The sequence below is a fragment of the Mugil cephalus genome, chromosome 14 (assembly GCF_022458985.1).
Source record: "Mugil cephalus isolate CIBA_MC_2020 chromosome 14, CIBA_Mcephalus_1.1, whole genome shotgun sequence".
In the NCBI taxonomy this organism is placed as follows: Eukaryota; Metazoa; Chordata; class Actinopteri; order Mugiliformes; family Mugilidae; genus Mugil; species Mugil cephalus.
Genome location: NC_061783.1, coordinates 6,269,561 through 6,291,484, shown reverse-complemented (window position 1 = coordinate 6,291,484; position 21,924 = coordinate 6,269,561). Strand labels below are relative to the sequence as shown.

The 21,924-nt window shown below is 41.3% G+C and overlaps 1 protein-coding gene across 1 annotated transcript; it reads left to right on the top strand.

Annotated features, from left to right (window-relative positions):
• On the top strand, nucleotides 1-21,681 carry top2b (DNA topoisomerase II beta). Its single transcript, XM_047604235.1, has 36 exons — nucleotides 1-526; nucleotides 2,466-2,627; nucleotides 3,716-3,806; nucleotides 5,277-5,340; nucleotides 7,086-7,231; nucleotides 7,527-7,624; nucleotides 8,186-8,398; nucleotides 8,988-9,161; nucleotides 9,255-9,356; nucleotides 9,463-9,600; nucleotides 9,701-9,839; nucleotides 10,237-10,394; nucleotides 11,220-11,345; nucleotides 11,435-11,545; nucleotides 11,762-11,867; nucleotides 11,982-12,091; nucleotides 12,292-12,384; nucleotides 12,536-12,650; nucleotides 12,827-12,948; nucleotides 13,849-13,997; nucleotides 14,166-14,397; nucleotides 15,365-15,499; nucleotides 15,629-15,829; nucleotides 15,924-16,119; nucleotides 16,211-16,302; nucleotides 16,439-16,594; nucleotides 16,780-16,863; nucleotides 17,142-17,336; nucleotides 17,583-17,709; nucleotides 18,060-18,212; nucleotides 19,336-19,543; nucleotides 19,729-19,811; nucleotides 20,069-20,164; nucleotides 20,361-20,492; nucleotides 20,599-20,684; nucleotides 21,185-21,681. Exons 1-36 carry the CDS (start codon nucleotides 485-487, stop codon nucleotides 21,356-21,358), a joined length of 4,809 nt encoding a protein of 1,602 aa, XP_047460191.1. The 5' UTR covers nucleotides 1-484; the 3' UTR covers nucleotides 21,359-21,681.
• Nucleotides 21,682-21,924: the final 243 nt, after the last annotated feature.

Sequence of the window (21,924 nt, the reverse complement as noted above, 5' to 3'; positions counted from 1 at the left end):
GATTCGCCGTCTATCTTGCAGATGGCGGAGCCGGACATCGGTAGCTACTGTTAGCTAATATTCGTTTTATTTCTAAATGAAACGTATTTAATTGTGTCTTTTCCCCAAGCGTTCCAGTCAAGCGACTGTTTTAATGTGTTTTTTTCTCCACGTGAAACTGTAAACCTATTCAGCGCGCGCATTTTGTACAGTATTTATTTTGAAGCAAGTGTCCCGGTTAGCATCTTTGTTGGAAGTTTAGGCCTACTGTGCCACCGCTTGTCGATTTTAACAATAGCTGCGATACACTCCCCTCCTCTGCTTGTTTTGATACGCTCCGCGAGGATTACCGTCTCGGCAGACGAAGAAAGGACATGGGCAGTAAACAGGTCTGGATTCCTTTCAGCAACTGAGACGTTTGCTATGTTGGCGGACTTTTAATTTCACTGGAACTGAAGACATTTTGGCAGCTGCATCGCGAATAAGGAGCGGATCACAAAGGAAGATGTCCAACGGCGCTGCGGGAAGCGGGGCTCTGGCTTGGATGGTGAGTTAGTTTGACACACTAACTAACTAACTAACTACGGTAACTAACTAAGTAACTTGAGCGTTTTTAATTTGGCGTTTTAATTAGAGCCTCCGTGTTGTCCCACACGTATCGAGCCGGGTTGGTTTCAGTCTGGCATTTAAATCTCCTAGCGAGCCCGTAGTGTTTATTTACCTGCCCAGAATACGCTGGTGAGATGTGAGTCAGCTGCGGTCTCCATTTAAAATTCACACCGGCTTTTAAATACCGTAACACCGATTTTATTCTGAGCCTCGGAGAGTTTCTGAACTCCTCTTTGAGTGTTTTTGAGGCCGACGACTCCGTAGTTTACACTTAGAAGATAAAAGTTGGAGAGAACTATTCACCCCGACAATGTTATGGTTAAGTTGTATTAACTTTGGGTTTGGTAATTAATTTTGAAGTTTAATCCGCAGAGTTGAATTCACAGGACTAACTCACAGCAGTAGTTGTGTGCGGTGTTAATTACAGTGTAAATATTATGAATGGACACGCTTATCTCCGTGAACGTAGCTTTCCGGGTACCTTGTGGTTTTACAACCTGGTTGTACCTGAAGTATTTGCTACATTATTACCTCTATTGCACAGTCAGATTAATATTTTTAATATGTTTAAATTCCACTTCCCCATAATTCAGATTTGCATTATCGCTTTTGTTTATACTGGACTTCCTGGTCTGGTCAACTTGTGAGCTGCTTCTTCTTATCCTCTCAGTCTTCTCATCTGTAATAAGCAGTAAGTCTTGTAATAAGCAGTCCGATATGAGAACTATTGACAATAAGCTGGAATTCCCAACTTCAAATGTGCAAACATTACATAAAAGAGCCTTACCCACTCACACACATTCACTTTAAGAGGCAGACCCCGTTTACTGGTCTGCAGTTACATGTATTAAATTGACTTTAAATACTACATATGTAATAGGTATTAGCTCTTAAGGATCATTTGAGTAACCAGCACGTCTGCAACCATCCTGTATCTCAAAGTATAATGTAGACAAAACCCTCTTAACCTGCTATTCTCCTGAATCTTTTTGGTTTTAGCTACTATTTGTTTCATATGTGGTCTCTATTGTCTTTATGCAGGAAGTGTTGTTGAATGGTTGTTGAAAGGCTCCTAATTGGCAGACTTTAAGAGCTTTGCCTGTACTGTGCTACTTTTTAGCATTGTTACACAATTTTCACCCCTATTTTTTTTTTAAATATATCATTATATTGACTGACTTTTAAAGCCTATTGTTACATTCATTTTTTATCATTCGTTCTGTGTATTAAAACATATGGACTGTGTTTATTTACTGGTTGTGTTTTATAGGGCCCTTTCTTCAGAGGAAGCCTTTTGTGTGGATGTGTGTGGGTGGGTGTGTGTGTGTGTGGCTGGGGGTGGGGGTATCTGGGGTCATTTGGGTCACCATGGAGGTCATTACTCTTATATGAATTGTCTGCCACTATGCCTTCGGTAATTCATGCCCATAAAATAACAGACAGTGATAATATTAACTTTCACATTGAAGGCAAAATTAAAAATGAAAATTAGACCCAAAAAAAACCTGTCTTCTAATAAAAATGCTTATGAAATACAACTCACAAGTGTATTATTTTATTGTCTGTTCTTATGCATTAATCTTATTGTCATATTTTCACCAGTTATTATCTCTACATCCAGTGACAACGTTTAGTAGTTTGGAATAGAGGGAAAATGTCCAGTGTTACAGTTAGACAGTAATGGTTTATAGATACAGTTTATCTATCTCCAAACCCACAAGCTGATAACTAGACATTCTGCAGTGGTGGCGAGCACTGATAATAATGTCAACAGCACAGCACAGCACTGCCACATTCTCACATTCTCACATGTGCAGGGGTTATCCCACAATCATGCATCCTGTTAACAACAACAAAACAAATGTTCTCCCCAACAGGAGGCTGCAAATGGCAGGGGTGAGACTGGCAAGATGGAAGGGTCCAAGAAAGAAAAGGCGAGCAAGTTGTCCGTGGAGCGGGTGTACCAGAAGAAGACCCAGCTAGAGCACATCCTCCTCCGTCCCGACACATACATTGGCACTGTGGAGCCCATTACCCAGGTAAGTCAGGGGTAAACAGCCTTCTGTTGTTGACTACGGGCTGAAACTGTTGGAATTGCACAGAAACGATCTCACATAAAGGTGATAGATGCTTAATGTATTGCTATTGCCTTTGGGTGAAACTTGTGTTGGTACTCGGCCATTTAAATCTAAAATCCAACATTTGAAATTTATGAATTCTTTATTCGTTGTATTGGTTTCAAGTGTGTTTAGAAATCGTAAACTCGTAAAGACTCGTAGTGTGAGACGACATATTCCAGACCTCAGACAGATAGACCAGTTAAAGACGAGGTTTCTGTTTCTGTAGCCATGACCTGACTCAGGACGAACCTCTGGTTCAACATATACAGTATAACAGATCACTAGATCTTTGGATTTAGCTGAAACATGCAGGATGATTTTCATATCATATGATGTTTTCCTTTTAACCTGTCATGAGCTCACAGAGATCTCTGTAACAGAAGAGATCCTCTTAATTGCAATCACACTGACAATGCCTATATACCGCTCTGGTGTTGAAATGAGCTCTTCCTTCATGCTGCGGAGGAGATAACGGCTCAGCAGCGTACTGCAGTAACCTGTGTTTAGTGCCTATGTAACTTCCTGTTGTTTACTGTGTGAGAACTTCTCTGTAACAGAAATAGCAGCACGTTCAGACGACTGTTATTTTCACAAATGGGCTGAGGATGACATAAATGATATAAAGTTACAGTTAGTCAGTGGAAATTTGGTAACTGATTAATCTTTTAAGCAATCAAGAAGTTAAACTTATGTCTGTAAATTTAGCCTGTGTCTCCTGCCTTCTCAGGCTAAAATGTTTTCATGCAGCATCATTAATTAAGAAAATAGATTTCCATATACACATTTAGTTAAGACAGCAGCCTGGCCTAATAAGTGATTATTTCCTTTCACTGCATGCAGTGCATACATGTTTTATTTTTCTGTAGTGTTTTCCTTTTTGTTTTCCTGGGGCAGTGTAATTTCGTTCCGCTCTGTGTCTTACGGTGGACAACTGAACGAGAATAAAATGAAACTGGACCTTACTGCTTCAGCCTCCTGTTAACGTTTTTATTTTTGACATTTTTCAGCAAATGTGGGTCTTTGATGAAGAAATAGGAATGAACCAGAGGGAAATCACCTACGTTCCCGGATTGTACAAAATCTTTGATGAAATCCTCGGTGAGTCGATCCAAATTATTCCTTTACTCCGCACAGTTAATGTGAAGATCCATTTATCAGTCGATTCTTCCTCTTATACCTCGGGCACCGGAGGCTTGTTATCACTGTAAAATTGACAGCATCATTCACTGAGTCTGCTCTTGGCGTTGCTTATCAGCGCTCATCTCGGTCTGGACGCTGAGATTAGTGTCCCCCTATGAGCTGTCTGTGCGTGTGCTGCCTGGAGTCCCGCTGCGCACATCTGTGACAGAGTTGACTCAGGAATCATTTCATTGTTTGAGGCGGCTTATAGCCAGAGCTGCAGTTCATTTTTCTCTGTAACGTGCAGACACTCCCCGCTTTCCCTGGCTAAACAAAAAGTTAATAAGGCACTGTGTTAGATATTTGTTTTAGTGACTCAGTTAAATGTGGGAGTAACACTGTGCTTTATGTCTGTACTCGCAAAGTGCACTTGTGTAATCAGCTTTTAACTGATGCTCCTCAACAGTGTGTGCCACACAGGAGAGCTGTTGATGATCACTTTCCTCTGCACACTTAGCCCCCTTAGCCTCTGTGTTTAGGAAAGTGTTTGATTAATGACACCGTTTCGTTGTCTTACTGAGCGCTGCGCTAAATCAAGTGTGGTAGGTTGCTCTCATTTGATTGCTTTAAAGTCCACAGTGTGATGTTGTTATGAAAGCCTCCTCATCATCTGCACTAAGTGTTTGAACCCATTTTGGAAGATACCTCTCCTATCCTCACTGTTCCCTTCTCTACATGCAAAATATTATGAATAATTAATTAATTGTTGTAAGACTATATGATGTTGAATCACTGGTTTAGAAAAAATACTTTGTCACTGTTGAATTGTCAGTGAGTAAAGTGAATAAGGTGTAAGGAGAGAAGTCTCAGATGCTCAGATGCTTGATTCCTATCCACTCGAGGGGGTTTTAAAGGGATTTGATAGTTACGTGTGCAGGGACGTTATATATGTCTTAATGCTGAATATGCCTTTTTCCCCCTGTGGCTTTCCACCGCATCTCACAGCATCTCTCTGGATGTTATAAATCTGGTAATGATGTCTGTGCGGTGCAGTGGAGAGCTAAGTAGTACCTTGAGTAAAAGAGACCAAAGCTCTAATCAGTCAAATAATATATTATTATATATTATATATTAAACCACAAAGGAAACAGGGCACTTTTTTCACTTTAGTGTAGTGCTGAAATTTGTTCATGGTACAAAAAAGTTGAAGAGAAAATTAATAGTAACATTTTGCATTTATTGAGGACATTATTAAGCATAAATGCCAAATGTGCTCTGGTTTATTTGCTTCATGCGGTTGGTCAGACAGAACAAAACAGCTGAATACATCACCGTGCTCTGCGGGGATTTCCATAACATAACAATAATCATTCTGATGTTTGCCATGAAATACTCAGTTGGATAATTCCTTGTGCCTTACTTTGTGTTTTGATGTTTCTTCTTTGACAGTCAACGCAGCGGACAACAAGCAAAGGGACAAGAACATGACAGGCATTAAGATCACCATTGACCCGTGAGTACATCGCCATGTAATTACCAGAAAGATTAGTATTTCTGTTAAAACTGTTTTTAGTGTACTTGTGATGTGGATGGTCTGCCTGACTACTTGTGCCTTCATACTTTGAGTACAACCGGGGCATTGTGAATAAACAGAGTAGATGGGAGAGGTGTGGGGCATTGATTCATGTACGACCACAGCACAAAGAAGATGTTCTTAAATTGACTGAGCAGTTTTATTTATGTGTGGTTCACTTCAGTCCTGCCAACTGACGATGTTAAGCTGACAGCTTAAACATCGTCATGTCCTTCATCCAAGCTGCTCCTCTCTCTAATGCCCTCTGCCTTATAAATGATAGCATTAGCCCTACAGCAGTGCACTCGGGTCTCTGCCGCTGATGTAGCTTCACAGAAATCCTGATGCTCCCTTCCCTCAGTCCGTGTTTGTGCCTGAGCTCCTTAAGCACTAGTGTATATTTTTTCCTCACCACAATCTAAACTGCGTCATCTTATCTGAGATCTACTGGTCTCAGGTTTTTATTTCTTTTTCGTTTATAGGGCTATACATCTGGCCTCTGCAAACGTCTAGATGAAATATCTGCTGGTTATCTAAAGCTTAGTTTATGCTCCCACAACCGGTCTACGCTATATGGAGATAGTCTGCATAAACCCTTTATATCTGTTCTGTAATTATGCCAATAAAACACTAGGAAGACGTCTGAGTAGATGCTGTGTAAGAGGCCGTGGAGGCATGTGAACAAGGTGGTGGGTTTCACACCAATCACGTCTTTTGTGATCGTTGAAATACGTAGTTATACTTGTGGTAATGGGCTTGTCAGGCTATACTGTAGGCTGCAGCATAGATCTGATTCCCTGACTATAAACCAAGCTTAAGTTACATATTAACTCCTATTATGTCCCTTGTTTCATAATGGCATGTTTCATTTGTAACTTAAACCTTATTTACCCCACTGCGAATTTAATGAGACTTAAGCTGTCAATGGACAGAAACAACATAGATAACATAGGTATTCATAGATGTATAGCATCTCCTCCAGTGTGGAAGTAGGTGTGGCGTACACTGTATACTACCAGCATACTAGTAGTAAATGCAAGGTGCAAATACTGTCAAATTGACTCTTTGTTGTCCGTTCACTTTTCAGTTTTAATACAATACTTGTACAAATACTTGATTTGCCATTTTGAGGAAATAAAGCCTCTATTCTTATGTATAAAATAAGGAAAGCCTCAAAGAACACAGTCTAAAATTGGCAGTCTGATTCTTTCTAGGTATTGATGCCAGTTGAGTTTGTTTCTGTTGAACTACATAAAAAAACAACACAACACACTCGGATATAAACAAGAGAAAAAGGTCAGAAAAGTCAACCCCCATAGCCTGAAGTAATGTTGATGGCAACAAAGTAACATTGGTAACCTTGCTTACAATGAATGGATCTGAACTGAGGTTTGTCCAGCGGCCAGCTGTGAAGAAGTGTATTGTTAAAATTCAATGTATCTTAAGGCAACTGTAGTGTTGTGAATGTGTCAAACATGGATGCGGTGGATAGAAGGCGGTGGTATTAAAAGATGATTTGGTAAGGGACTCTTAAACCATTGATGTTTCTGTGTATTGTAGTTGTTTCCTCCAGTTTATAAGCACCGTGCCAGTGTTATGATGGTAGTAAAAACCCTGATGGTTCAGTCCAGGTTCTCCTCATGCAGCCTTTGTAATTCACTCCCCCCTTTTTCTGCCTCCACCAGTGAATCCAACACCATTTCTATCTGGAACAATGGTAAAGGAATTCCTGTGGTGGAGCATAAGGATGAGAAGATGTACGTCCCAGCTCTCATTTTTGGCCACCTGCTCACCTCCAGCAACTATGATGATGACGAGAAGAAAGTCACAGGTGAGAGCAACTACATTGTAATCAGAAGTTATAGACCCTTTTCAAAGCAGATATTTCAATATGTCAAAAATCAACAAAGATGTAGTCGTCCTGTTATATTTGATGTATCTTATAACGATGCAAAATACCAGATCCCAGTCAAGCTAAATGTAAAAGAGCTGTAATCATTGGTAATAATTATACCTGTTTACTTTGCCTCGACAAGTCAAACTCTGAAAATGGTCTTTTAGTGTGATTGCAGAACGGGCAATGTTTCCAACTGCTGTCTGCAGCCTAAACATTTATTTGTCTTCAGGTGGAAGGAACGGCTACGGGGCTAAACTCTGCAACATCTTCAGCACTAAGTTTACAGTGGAAACTGCTTGCAAGGAGTACAGACACAGTTTCAAACAGGTGAGTAACCACTTCTCAGTAATAATATTATTGTCATTGGTTTTATGTTTTATTTCCTTGATTGTAGGTAGTTGTATTGCTCGTCTCAAGGATGATGTCTTTTCTTGTATAGTCTGTCCAAAGGACACAGAGTTGTTTACAGGCAGTGGAAGCTATTATGTGCTCTAAATAAATTTCAGTTCAGTTATTGTCACCTCAAGGCCGTAGTCGTGCTTGTTCTCAAACTGTAACGCCTCAAGAGTTTGATATAAAACCTTGACCAGTGCTCGCTGATGAAGTAATGCTGTTCTTATAGGGTTGTGACAGTTGAACATACCTCAGGTAGGGTTGTGTATGTTATTACTTTTGCACCTCTAAGGGTTGTACAAGCACAATTACTAATCTACCGGGTGTTTCATGTCAAGGCTGTGTGGGACATAAATGCGCTCAATGCACTGAAGGTGGCTTCCAGCTGTATGAACAGTAATAATGTTTTTCTACGCTGCAAGTCATAGAAGAGAAGCCGGGGCTTTGCAGGAACAGCAGGTTTATTTATGTGTTTTTATGTTTGGCCCTCCTCAGACGTGGCAGAACAACATGACAAAGACGACTGAGCCCAAGATCAAGTTCTTCGACGGGGAAGACTTCACCTGCGTGACGTTCCAGCCAGACCTCGCCAAGTTCAAGATGGAGAAACTGGATAAGGACATTGTAGCGCTTCTTACACGCAGAGCATATGATGTAGCCGGCTCTTGCAGAGGAGTCAAAGTTTCACTCAATGGCAAGAAATTACCGGTAAGTCTCTTTCTCTACCTCATTAAACTTTTCCTATTGTATTAGATTTAAAGTTCATGTTGAGGTTTAACTGTTTGGGATTTTGACTGTGAAAGACATTGCATTTCAGGTATATCTGAAAATGACTTCCTTCGTGTCACTGGTTGTGTTAAGCACACAAACGAGAGTTATTTTGTAGTCTTGTAGTTTTTGACATTAAAATCTGTACAGTGGAGCACTAGTCTATGTTTTTCATAGATATTGTTTTCTGTCATATTTTAGAAGATAAAATCTGTTCCATGAAGCTGTGATCCACGAGTGCCTGCCAAGCGCCTTTTGACAATTTGACACAGTTCATCTGTGGATTTAGTCTGTGTTCGTGTCTTTTGTCTCTTAATCCTCACGTTGAGATTGAAGCTCTGTGGGGGTCAGACCATCTGTTGCAGTGCTCCTTATTCTCCTCATAGCTGAAAATAGTTTAACTCGCCATGCTATGGAATCAAACTGACTTGTATTACACTTATAATATAAATGTTGTACAGTGCACTAAATATGATGGCTTTTCGTTACACGTGACAAAAACCTCTATCTGTTCTCTCTGTCAATAAAGGTTAATGGGTTCCGCAGTTACGTGGATCTGTACGTGAAAGACAAGCTAGACGAAACAGGCGTGGCCCTGAAGGTGGTGAACGAAACTGTGAACGATCGGTGGGAAGTTTGCCTCACCATGAGCGAGAAAGGATTCCAGCAAATCAGCTTCGTAAACAGCATCGCCACAACAAAGGTATCTGAGGACGAACACTGTGGATAAAGAGTGCAACGAATAAACATGGAATCCGAGGGGAAACATGTTTCTGACACTGAGACTGTGTTGTAGGGCGGCAGACACATTGACTATGTGGTGGACCAGATTGTGGCCAAACTTATTGAAGTGGTGAAGAAGAAGAACAAGGCAGGAGTGACGGTGAAACCTTTTCAGGTGAAATAACCAATGATTTCTCAAAAAAAATCAGTGGGACTGTGTAAAGGGGGTTTGATACAGATGTGTTGACAACCAGCTGACCTTTCTCTAATTCGTACTCCAGGTGAAGAACCATATCTGGGTGTTTGTGAATGCACTGATCGAGAATCCAAGCTTTGACTCCCAAACCAAGGAGAACATGACGCTCCAGACCAAGAGCTTTGGCTCCAAATGTGTTCTGTCAGAGAAGTTTGTGAGAGCTGTAAGGACATTTCTTATTCTCGTTTTTTTTTTTAATCTATCTTCACGTGTAAAAGGTGGACGGCGGTCATGAAAGGAGTTTTCCTCTTTGTCATCTACAGGCAACCAACTGCGGGATCGTGGAGAGTATACTCAACTGGGTGAAGTTCAAGGCTCAGACACAGCTGAATAAGAAGTGCTCGTCTGTGAAGCACAGCAAGATCAAAGGCATCCCCAAGCTGGACGACGCCAATGATGCTGGTGTGTTAACAGTGTGATTACTTATTGATGTGTAGAAGAATGGCATATCCTCGGTGTCCAGTTGGTGTGGTTGCTGCATCTGAAACTAAATCAGGAGTGTTGAAACGGAATAAGCAATTATAATGCTTATATGACTGTTACCTCATAGTCTTTGTTTACCCTGACATCTTCCTGACCAGGCTTCACTTGTATCATAATTTACTAAACATTACATGCTGCCGTAATATTTCTCAACCACTAAAATCCATGATATACTCAATGCTCAACACTGATGTGCATAATACTTTCTATGGCTTTGGATAATGACAGGTTGAGATTAGCTAATTCAAGTCAAGATGAGGACGGTACAGTGTTGAACACTGACGAGTCAATAATACTCTTCATGTCTGTGTCCAAGGTGGCAAACACTCCTCTGAATGCACTCTCATCCTCACTGAGGGAGACTCGGCCAAGTCTCTGGCCGTCTCTGGACTGGGAGTCATTGGGCGTGATCGCTACGGAGTTTTCCCTCTGAGAGGAAAGATCCTGAATGTGCGAGAGGCAACGCACAAGCAGGTACGAGCCTGGAAAATACTAACAACATTTCTTACATCACAACTGTTGTAGGGACACGTGGACACACATTTAGTTTGCAGTTGACAGACAAAAGACAACAGCACAAGAAAAAGCAGTTGTTGTCTCTTAATGTTGTTTATAGATGAATCCACTGATGGGGATTTCATCAAGGCAAACATGCTGTCAAGTTACATTATAGAGCAGAGTCTTTTAACTTGGCCCATACTTTGATATTTGATTGAAAACATTCCAACTTCTTCTTTGATTTTGATCCTTCTTTCATTATTGTCTTTTGTAAGTCCCTCAACTGTATGGACGTGCTGTAATTCTTTTAATAAAAATGTCACTGATGAAGAGGGATCAAGCAGCAATGGAAAAAATATGGTGTGAGGGCTCATGCTTCACCCTTCTGGTTGAACTAATGTAGTTGTGGAGGGAACACAGATTATAGGGGTGCACAGTTAGTTTGAATAGTTTCCTTAACGAATAGTTGACCATGTTGGAAATCAATAATCCAGTAATCACTGGTGAAAATGAGTTAAATCCAGTAAACACAAAAGATGTAATGCAAACAGCAAGTCATCAGTCAGCAGTAGAAGTAAAAAGTCAGCCCAGTGATGTAGAAAAGATCTTTGCTGGAGGCTGTTGGAGGCTCATGGTTTATACAGGATGACATAGCACTGTTTTGATTTCGTCAAATCAATAAACTTACAGGCAGCCAAAGTCAGTGTGGACTGGAATTTATTATCTGTGGGAAACTGCGTCTGAATTCATCATTTTTTCAACATTTTTCACTTATATCTGATAATATCGTTTTGTCGACAGATCATGGAAAACGCTGAGATTAACAACATCATCAAAATCGTCGGCCTCCAGTACAAGAAGAGCTACGACGACGCGGAGTCACTGAGGAGCCTGCGCTATGGCAGGATCATGATCATGACAGATCAGGTGATTTGCCTCATCAACGTGCTCTCACAGACCTGGGATGATAAGGAGTTCCTCACAAAGTGGTTTTAACATTTCTGTTGTTGTCCCAGGATCAAGATGGATCACATATCAAAGGTCTGCTCATCAATTTCTTCCACCACAACTGGCCCTCCCTGCTGAAACACACATTCCTGGAGGAGTTCATCACTCCCATTGTCAAGGTAAGAGGGTAACACACTCACAAATACTTCTCTAAAAACAAAGATAAAACAAATGCTCTACGTTACCATTTGGCAGCATGAAGCAGCAAAATATGCAAGTATAATTAATCATTCAGCGCAGCTGTGAGATATTTGGGCGAAGCACCTTCCAGATGCCTCGAGGACAAGAAGTGAACACAAATGACACGATTGTTGTCATGATTTCTGTTTCTGCAGGCGACCAAGAACAAGCAGGAGCTGGCCTTCTACAGCCTTCCAGAGTTTGAAGAGTGGAAGAAACAGACGGAGAACTATAAAACCTGGCATATAAAGTACTACAAAGGTTTGGTGATTGAATACTTGTTATTTACTCTTTAGAAAAGAGTCGTTTTATATAATGTTACCGTTTGAAAAATACTCAGTTGTTTGCTTTAAAAGCATCTGATTTATGTTCCAGGTTTGGGTACAAGTACAAGCAAAGAGGCAAAGGAATATTTCGCTGACATGGAGAAGCACCGCATCACATTCAGATACAGCGGCGCAGAGGACGATGCTGCCATTACTCTGGTGAGTTTTAGTTTATTTAGTGCTGTTGTTAGAAGGAACAGGACTAGAGAAACACTCCCTGTAAATTTCATCCACAAAAGTTTTTGAGAATCAAAAACGTGGTTGTGATGTGCTACGCGATATGAGAAAGGAGAGCACCCAGAGCATATACGATGAACAGTTGGAGGCTGACCTACTGTATGATGCCTGTTTTGCTCCAGGCCTTCAGTAAGAAGAAGACAGATGACAGGAAGGAGTGGCTGACCAACTTCATGGAGGACAGACGTCAGAGGAGGATGCACGGTTTGCCAGAGGTCTGTGACTTTGCGTTATACTTATGTGAGGCAGAAGAAAGTTTTTTGTGAAAAAAACTTTTTTGTGTAAATCCCATCGTAAAAATTCTCATGAAGGCATGAACTGTCCTTGCTTCGCCCACTGAAATCTTTTTTGTCTTTATTATTTTAGCAATACCTTTATGGAAACCAAGCCAGGCACCTCTCCTACAACGACTTCATCAACAAAGAGCTGATTCTGTTTTCCAACTCTGACAATGAGCGATCTATTCCATCCTTGGTTGATGGTTGGTACACTGCCTCTATCTCTAAAGTCATTAGCACGCTCTTTGACACTGCACCAACACATACTGTAATGTCAGTTTTGTGTAAAGCTTGGATTTTTTTTTTTTACCACCTCTATTTGTTTTGACTTTAGAAGAGATGTGGTGTCTTTGTGATGGTATATGTGTGTTACTTTCAGGTTTGAAGCCAGGTCAGAGGAAGGTGTTGTTCACCTGCTTAAAGAGGAATGACAAGAGGGAAGTGAAGGTAGCACAGCTGGCCGGCTCAGTGGCGGAGATGTCTGCCTACCATCATGGAGAGGTATGTTCAGCACATTAAGTATCCAAACAGTCATTATAAAAATGGAGAAGATGTAAAGTACCTCCTAGGATCCGTCATGTTCTCTTTTAAACAGAAAATTAGGCTTTCAATAATAGTAGCTAAATAAAATGTAGCTGAGTTACACACAATGACACAAATGACCGACTATTAAGTTTTCTGAACCTACTTTTGCGTTCTAGCTTGTAGCAGTACAGAACTACATAATATGTACATGACTCTCACAGTTATGAGACTAAACCCAGTTTTGAACATTCTGGGAAACATGAAACACTGTGAAGTCAAGTTGCTGCATGTCCCGGTATATACGATGAATTATACATGCTACTAGCTTTTAGAATGTTTACACATGCAAATCAGCTAAACAGTTAAGTTAACTGCTGAATGTGACTGTAGCCTGGATTCCCTCAGCATTTCCTTGATTTATTTAACCTAAATCAAAAATGATTTTGTAACCGTGCTGTGTGTCAAGATGAGGGATACTGCTAGTCCAGTGAAAAGCTCTCATTGTTTGTGGAGGATTCCTGCTGACATTGGTTTAAAGATGGATTGATCCAGTCACAGGGGTTTGAGGATGTGAAAGTATGTGTGACACGTAGCCCAAACTCTCAACTATAGACCTACTGCTACTCTGATATCACTTGGCACTTTTAGCAGCCTTGATAGTTTGACTAGTATAATTTACTGGCTCATCTTTGCATATGCAACATTATCCAAATTCTAGTCCCGCTATCTGCTAGTAAACATGTGACTTCTGTGTCTCTGCAGTCATATTTGCATACACACCAAACCTTCATGAAATGCTTCAAAAACTCATTGAATACCATGACTCTCTGTTCTGTTTACTGTTACTCACCACCCACCATGCATCTGTCCATGTAGCAAGCCCTCATGATGACCATCGTGAACTTGGCCCAGAACTTTGTGGGTAGCAACAATGTGAACATCCTGCAGCCCCTGGGTCAGTTTGGTACTCGCATCAATGGAGGCAAAGATGCTGCCAGCCCCCGTTATATCTTCACCATGCTCAGGTAAAGCCACAAGAAACCTGTAGATGTTAACACTGTAGATGTGTTTTAATTATATGCTGCTTGTGACAAATTCTAGTATCTCACAAAAAATGCTTCTTATACAAAACCTTTATACAATTAATAAAGATTAAATTGAATTCATCTTGATGATGCTCTAATTTCCCACAGTCCACTCGCCAAGCTGCTGTTCCCAGCCGTGGACTTCAACCTCCTCAAGTTCCTGTACGATGACAACCAGAAGGTGGAGCCAGAGTGGTACATTCCCATCATTCCGATGTTGCTGGTGAACGGTGCAGAAGGCATCGGGACGGGCTGGGCGTGTAAGATCCCTAACTACGACCCCAGAGAGATTGTCAACAACATCAACAGACTGCTCAACCACCAGGATCCACTGCCCATGGTAAACAATCTGAAGGCTCAGTACACGGAAAGAAAACCATTCACTAATGGGCTTTGCGTTTACACTGCCAGCAGCTTGGTTGACATTGACCATGGCTGCTGCTGGAAAGTTTGCTGATATCTTGAATTGTTTATGTCAGACTGGCACTCAGAGGAGGTCTCTCCAAGTGAAATGAATTGCCTGAATTTGTCGAGCACTGCCAACAACATTCTCCTCCGAGTTGTTTGCCCAACACGTTCTCTATTGATTTTCCAGATATTTAACAAGATCCTTTGAAAAAATAAATATAATTTGATTAACTATTAATCATATCAGACTGTGTGGAAGTGGAAGTAGTAATTCATTTCTCAAACAAATACACTAATGGGCAGGAAATTTGCTCCTGAATATCCATTCAAACGTCAGTCAGTAAAGCTGAGAAGCATTAACAGAATCATAGTGATGAATCATTTCCTGATTCAGACTGATTTTAGAATCAGCCACATTTAAATATCAGCTGATCCTTACCTCGATGTGTTGGTAAAAAGATGTAAAAGATGGACTGTTGCAATGCAGCCTGATATAACGTGTAAATAGATGTTCATATTAAGTCGTATTACACGTAACGTAAAATAATTAAGTGAAAGGTGCAAGTCTAGGTAACATTAAAGGCCAGAAAGTGATACAGAAAAAGCCAGTCTGCCATAACTAGAGACATTTAACAACCTAGTAATCAATGGCTGATTTCACGTGGTTTAGTCCTTACTTCTTTGTTCCAAAATTGAACTCCTCTTGTTGCGGAAACAAAACAAAGGGGGGATATTTGCAGGCATGATACAATTTGTCTGTCAAGCATCTCAGCAGGTCTCTGATTGCTGAAGTGTGAATAAAATCTCTGCATTAAGAGTTTGATGTGTCTATTTAGATGAGAAACAAACAAGACCATCCTCTCATTGTTCCTCTTCTCTCTGTGTTTTGCTCCTAACAGCTGCCCAGCTACAAAAACTTCAAAGGGGTGATCCATGAGCTGGGTCAGAACCAGTTCCTGGTCAGTGGAGAAGTGTCGGTTATAGACAAAAACACCATAGAGATCACTGAGCTTCCAGTCCGGACGTGGACGCAGGTACTGTTCAGCTTCTTTTCTCTGGAGCACCTAAAAATCATAGTATGAAAAGCATGCATGGTAAATGAATGCTTACGTAGATTAGATGTATCATCGTGTATAATTGAGCATCTTTGCTTTGGTTCGCAGGCTTATAAGGAGTCTGTGCTCGAGCCCATGCTGCAGGGCACCGACAAAACACCAGCTCTCATCAACGACTATAAGGAATACCACACTGACACTACAGTCAAGTTTGTGGTACGCATGTCTGAGGAGAAACTGGCCCAGGCAGAGGCAGTGGGCCTCCACAAAGTCTTCAAACTCCAGTCCAGCCTCACCTGCAACTCCATGGTAAATGGCTATGATGGCTGATTGTGATCTCTTCCCTGTTTTGACATATGCATGGTGTGTAATTGAAGTGATTGCTTCATCGTTTAATTCCAAGGTGCTGTTTGACCACATGGGTTGTCTGAAGAGATACGATTCAGTCCAAGACATCCTCAAGGAGTTCTTTGAGCTTCGCCTGCACTACTACAAACTGAGGAAGGATTGGTTACTGGGCAGCCTGGGAGCAGAGGCCTCAAAACTGTCCAATCAGGCTCGCTTTGTGCTGGAGAAGATCGAGGGAAAAATTTCAATAGGTAGGAATATATAAAATACATTCAACTGTCGCCACCTCCTTTAAGAGTCTTATCCATTTTTTTTTCTAACCCACTTTTCCCGTTCAAATAGAGAACAAATCCAAGCGTGAGCTGATCCGCATGCTGGTCCAGAAAGGCTACGAATCTGATCCAGTTGCTGCCTGGGCCAAAGCTCAGGAAAAGGTATGAAAGAGTGGCTAGAAAAATATTAGGGATACAGTCACTGTTACTGGTCATGGCAGCGAGTCAATGAATGTCAGACAGCAAAGAGAGCAACATGTGTGATTTGACATGATAGGATCTGGTTTGGCTTTGACAGGCTCAGGAAGAAGATTACCGTGATGGAAACGAGAGCGACAGCTCGGTGGACTCCGGTTCCTCGTCAGGGCCAAACTTCAACTACATCCTCAACATGCCTCTGTGGTGCTTGACTAAAGAGAAAGTGGAGGAGCTACTCAAACAGAGGGACCAAAAGGTATTAATCGTCATTGTTGTATTGCTTTACTTCACTGACATTAAGTCATGTCTATCAAGACTTTGAAGCAGTTTTAGTTCAGCCGTTACCTAAATAATAAAATTATCAAGAGACTTCCTGAACCCTCTATGACCTGCAACCATGAAAATGTGTGTGATTAACAAAGTCAATGTGTGTTTGTGCAGAGAGGAGAGCTGAATGATCTGCAGAAGAAATCTTCAGAGGATCTGTGGAAGGAGGACTTAGCCGTCTTCATCACCGAGCTTGATGTAAGTTTTATGCTGATGGACAGTTACATCCGTCTCAGCACCTAAACGTGTGGACAGTCACAACTAAGAGTTTACTGTTTGTTCAGTTTGTACCAAATCCAAAGTGTAAGAGTGACTCACTAATGCATAGTGTGGTAACTGATGAGCTTTAGTAGTGCTGGTACTTTTTTACATGTTTTTCTTATAGTTTCTATTAGCGGCTGTATCAACCATTTCTTTCTTTTTCAGTATTAGTCTTTATTTAAAACTTAATTTCATTTCTCTTTTTCCGCTGTCAGAATGTGGAGGCTCAGGAGCGAGAGGATCAAAGTGCTGGAAGGGCCATCAAACTGGTGAAGGGTAAAGTGGGCAAACCTAAAGTGAAAAAGCTGAACCTGGAGGAGACTATGCCCTCACCGTACGGCCGCAGGGTGGAGCCTCCAACGCAGGCCATCAAATCTGATGCAGCCAAGAAACTAACCAAAAAGAAGAAGGTAACTACTGGGTTTATGCTTAAATATTTTTAGAATGGATCTAAATTCACATTAAAACTGGTGTAGAACCACGGTAATATACACACATTTGATGTAACACAGCTTCTACTGCATTATTACTAGAACATAACATCACACAGGTGTAATGGCAAATCATGCAATAATGAGACAAAATGATGAACTGCTTTAATAGCCAAATTAACGGGAATAAATGCAGACATGTCACCAGTTGTGTTCTCCTCTCAGGGCGACTCAGACCCGGCGGTGAAGTTAGAATTTGACGAGGACGGCGTTGGTGGCGAGGGAGTAACAGGAGAAAACTCTGTAGCCAAACCAAAAGCTCCACGTGTAAAGAAGGAGAAGAAAGAACCTGGTAAGCACTTTTCACGTTTGTACCATCTCTCTTTTTTCCCATCCCTGTGTGTTACTTTATAAAAGGACAAGTATTGCAAACTTTTTGAAGGTTGAGGATGATCTTATTTTGTGAGAAGGAATGAGAACTGTGCTTGTTGTAGAATAAATGATTTATATTTATCAACCGTTTTCTAACACGCTTTGTGTTGTTTTTTCTGTATATATCACTTTGAAGTACGTACTTCCCCGAGCCTCTTTTATGCTCTGTGCTCCAGTGAGAAAACACTGATCCATTATTGAAGAAGCAGAAAGTTCTCAGTCCAAAGTGGAAACACAGACAGTCTGATAACCTTGTTTACTTGTTCTCAGGAGCTCCCAGAGTGAGGAAACCTCCTGGTCCCAAAACTCCTAAGAAGGTGAAGAAGAGAAACCCCTGGTCAGAAGACGACTCCAAGTCAGACAGTGACATGGAGAACAGTGAACCCGTCCGTCCTAGAGAGACCAAGTCCCAGAGGTCATCAGGTGTGTTTAGATTGAATATCAGCATTTACCACACATCAGCTGCACCGTAGTCTTCATTTTCTTCTCGTCTAACAAGTACTGTGTGTGTCCCAAAGCCTGAAATACCTTTTTCCTCTATGCCATAGCGCTCCATTATTATTCCTGCGAAAAACATTCACTACCATAAACACACACACATTGTACTTTATTTTGAAGCAGTTCTTCATCCATCACCCTCACACTCACACAAATGTTTTGTTTCCACTTGTTTGTGGAATGTTGGCTACAAACTACCACGGTGAGTTGTTTTGTAAATATAAATCCATTTGGATAAAAAATAGAATATTATTGAAAAATGTAAATGAACTGATCAAAGTTTTCCAATATTTCAGCCCTGTCCTCTCAGGCTCTTTAGACGCTGTGCAGTCATTGAATAATTAGAATGAGGTGCTGCAGCTGTCAGATACATCTGGCTTTAAGTGTAGTGTCAAAACATTTATTCAAGCCTGATTGTATTTTTGAACAAGTAAGAAACACAACTTTGTTCATCATCATACGTATGAATTTTAATATCACAGTCAAGTGCAGTAAAGTTATTTATCATAGGAAACTGATCCAGGCTTTTAAATAATTGAACTGGAAGGCTTGGGAAAGCTTCACTGAGTGTTTATGTTTTGATTTTAAGCAGAACTAGTATGAAAGTATGAAAGTGCAGCCTCTTTCATTTGGGTTGATAAAGGAAGTTTTTTTAAATCCTGATGGAAAGATGATTTCCACACAGTTACAAAGTACAAATCCTTCATTCAACGGAGACTTCCTCCGATTTTACCTTTTCAACTCTTACGGTTTTCATTACTAGCGTGTCTCTTTTTTTTACCCAGATTCTTTGATTCTTTGATATGACCACCATCCGGCTGAGGCAGCTGGTTATGGTGACTGGTAACATTTAATTTGAATCCACACTGAACTCCTTGACTTTAAACCGCCCAGGGCCAAAAATAACTGATTAGTCTCTGTTGGCGTCAAGCGTCTGACGGTGCAGTCTGATGCAACCTCGCCGCAACACAAATAATTATTGAACAGGGTCTCAGAATTCCCAGCACTCATGATAGAGTGTGACACAGAATCTGCTCTCATCTTACAGCTGCCAAGCCAAAATACACGTTCGACTTCTCAGAGGAGGAGGGAGACGAAGAGGAGAACGGAGATGACGACGGCGCCTCTTCTCCGGTCAGGTCGTTCAAAGATGACCTCAGTTTCACCGACACCAAGGATCGCTATGACGACCACAATGACGACGACGAAGAAGAAGACAATGAAGAATCCTACTCTCCTGCGAAACAAAAGACGACGTAAGGTTTAGGAAGTTGACAGACCTGCTCTTGCACCCGTTTATTCAGGTGTCCTCACAGACCATGTCCCTGGGTCATGGCTCTAATGCAGCTCTTGCATGGCATTCATCTTTTCTCCTCCTCACCTCTAAAACGTACCAAAACATTCAGACAATAAATATTGAATCCCTTGTTCCTCTTTGAAGGTCTGCTCCTGCAGCTAAAAAGAAAGACACAACCAACGTCTTTTCATCCAAGTCGGCCTTCTCTGAAAAGAGCAATGACAGTGGTGAGTATCAAGTCTTTGTCCGTGTGCAGTTATTTATACCTACTGTGGAACCTGTAGCGATACCAGCGGCACCGTCCTTTACAGCACAGATAGAGTAAAGACAGTAAACAAGCGGAAAACCACGGTAAAAACATCATTGAAACATCATTATGGGCCAGGAGAAGGACACATAGACGTAGTGTTATTTAATGTCCCATGCAGCAGGGACATGTACAGGAAGTGCAGCAGATGACCGATGTCTTGTGTTTGTCTTGTAGACGGATCCAAGTCTGACAGCGACGACGACAACGGCCAAGTGTTCTCCACTTACTCCAGCAGCTCTGCATTTGACAAACCATCGCCAGCAAAGAAAGGTAATGTCCCAGTATGTCCAGCAGAGACCGCTCTCACGCAGCATGACGGCTGCCACGCAGTGAGAGCCAGGACGTGTGAATGCAACATAACAGGCTCACCCATCGTGACATACAGTATCGTGATAGATTTCATTATGTGATGTAAGGCAATGCGTGTTCCACATCTAATCACCCTGTTTTTATTTGGCATGTGCAGCAGCTAAAAAGCCTTCAGATGCAGCTCCCAAACCCAAGAAACCACCAGCACCAAAAGCAAAGAAACCAGATAAATCCATCTGGGACTCTGACTCTGACACCGGGTCCAAGAAGCCAGCACCAGCTCTTAAAGGTACAGACCGCATGTCATTTATTTATGGTAAAATAATTTAAATAACAGTGACTGAAAATCACTTTGTTGATGGGGAGCTTTTCATCACTGATCGATTTTGTTGTAGGTAAAGGTCGGGGACGGAAGAGGAAGGGCTCTGGCTCTGAAGACGAGTACAGTCCGATGAAGAAAATGGCAAAACCTGTCGGCAGAGTGAGTATGGTCTTATATTTAGAGAAGGGAGCATCATTAATATTGGAAAATATTAGAAAGAATTAACATGAAAAAAGCAATTATGCTGTAATAAGAGCCATTTCATCACTGCCAGTTATTTATCTTTTACCTTCAGTATGATTTATTCTGAGTTTAGAAACTCTACAAATCCAGTTTTAGCACTGAAACAACTGTCTGAACTGAAGGTCTGTAGAGCAGCAGCAACTAAAAACCAGCAGAAGTATAATGTTGGAAGAACAGCATGTCTCAGTAATGTTTCTTCCAAAGCTGCAGGGAGTTTGTGCTTTCTCCCAGACATAAGCTCATTTCCCTATAGTTCTCCTTTCAGTGACATTAGTAACGCAGATCCTGGCTGTAAATGAGACCATTACATTGTGGTAGTGCTGCCACACTTAACTAAATGATCTTAACACCTCATCTAGTGCAGTAGTTCTCTGAAGGGTCACCGCCATAAAGCGTTTCCTCATCTTCCTGCACAGAAGCCTCAGAAAGCCCAGAAACCTCCTTCAGACGACGAAGACGACGACAACAGCAACAGCCCGAGTGCCACGAGTGCCCCGTCCCGCGACCGGCCGGGCCGCTCCAAGAAGGAGGTGAAGTACTTCCACGAGTCAGACAACGAGGAAGAAGACGACGATGACATGTTCGATTAAAGCAAACTTCCATCCCTTTCCAACACACTCTGCTCGTACAGAAGTTTCCTTCTCCTGTGTCCCCCCACAGACTTTTGTACATTTCCCGTTTCATTTTCTTTTCATTAACGGTGATGTTCAATGATTTTTTTAATGTGTAGGTGTTTTACACTTTTTATTATGACACATATACAGGTTTCTTTTTTTTTTACGCTCATTGAAATGTTCTGTATTTGTCCGAGGCGGCTTTTAGAAGTTTAGAACGCTGTGCTTTAGCACATTTTAACTGTTAAAATACTATGTAACTTTTTGAACATGAAGTTGAAAGTAAACAATGAAATGTCCTTTGGCTTGCTGTCTGACTCTTTTATACTCAGTAATGCTGTAGGAACTCAGCAGACACTTGAGGGAATGGAAGTTTTTAGGATTCAGCAGACGGCGTATCCATTAAATGGTTGGGCTTTTCAGTTACAGCACTCAAGATACAGGAAGCAGAGATGTTTACCCTACATGGTCCATTAATTATTAGCAAGAGCAGAGTTGGTTTTGCAAGCTTTGGGGACTCTAGTGAAGCTAGGGTTTTTCAT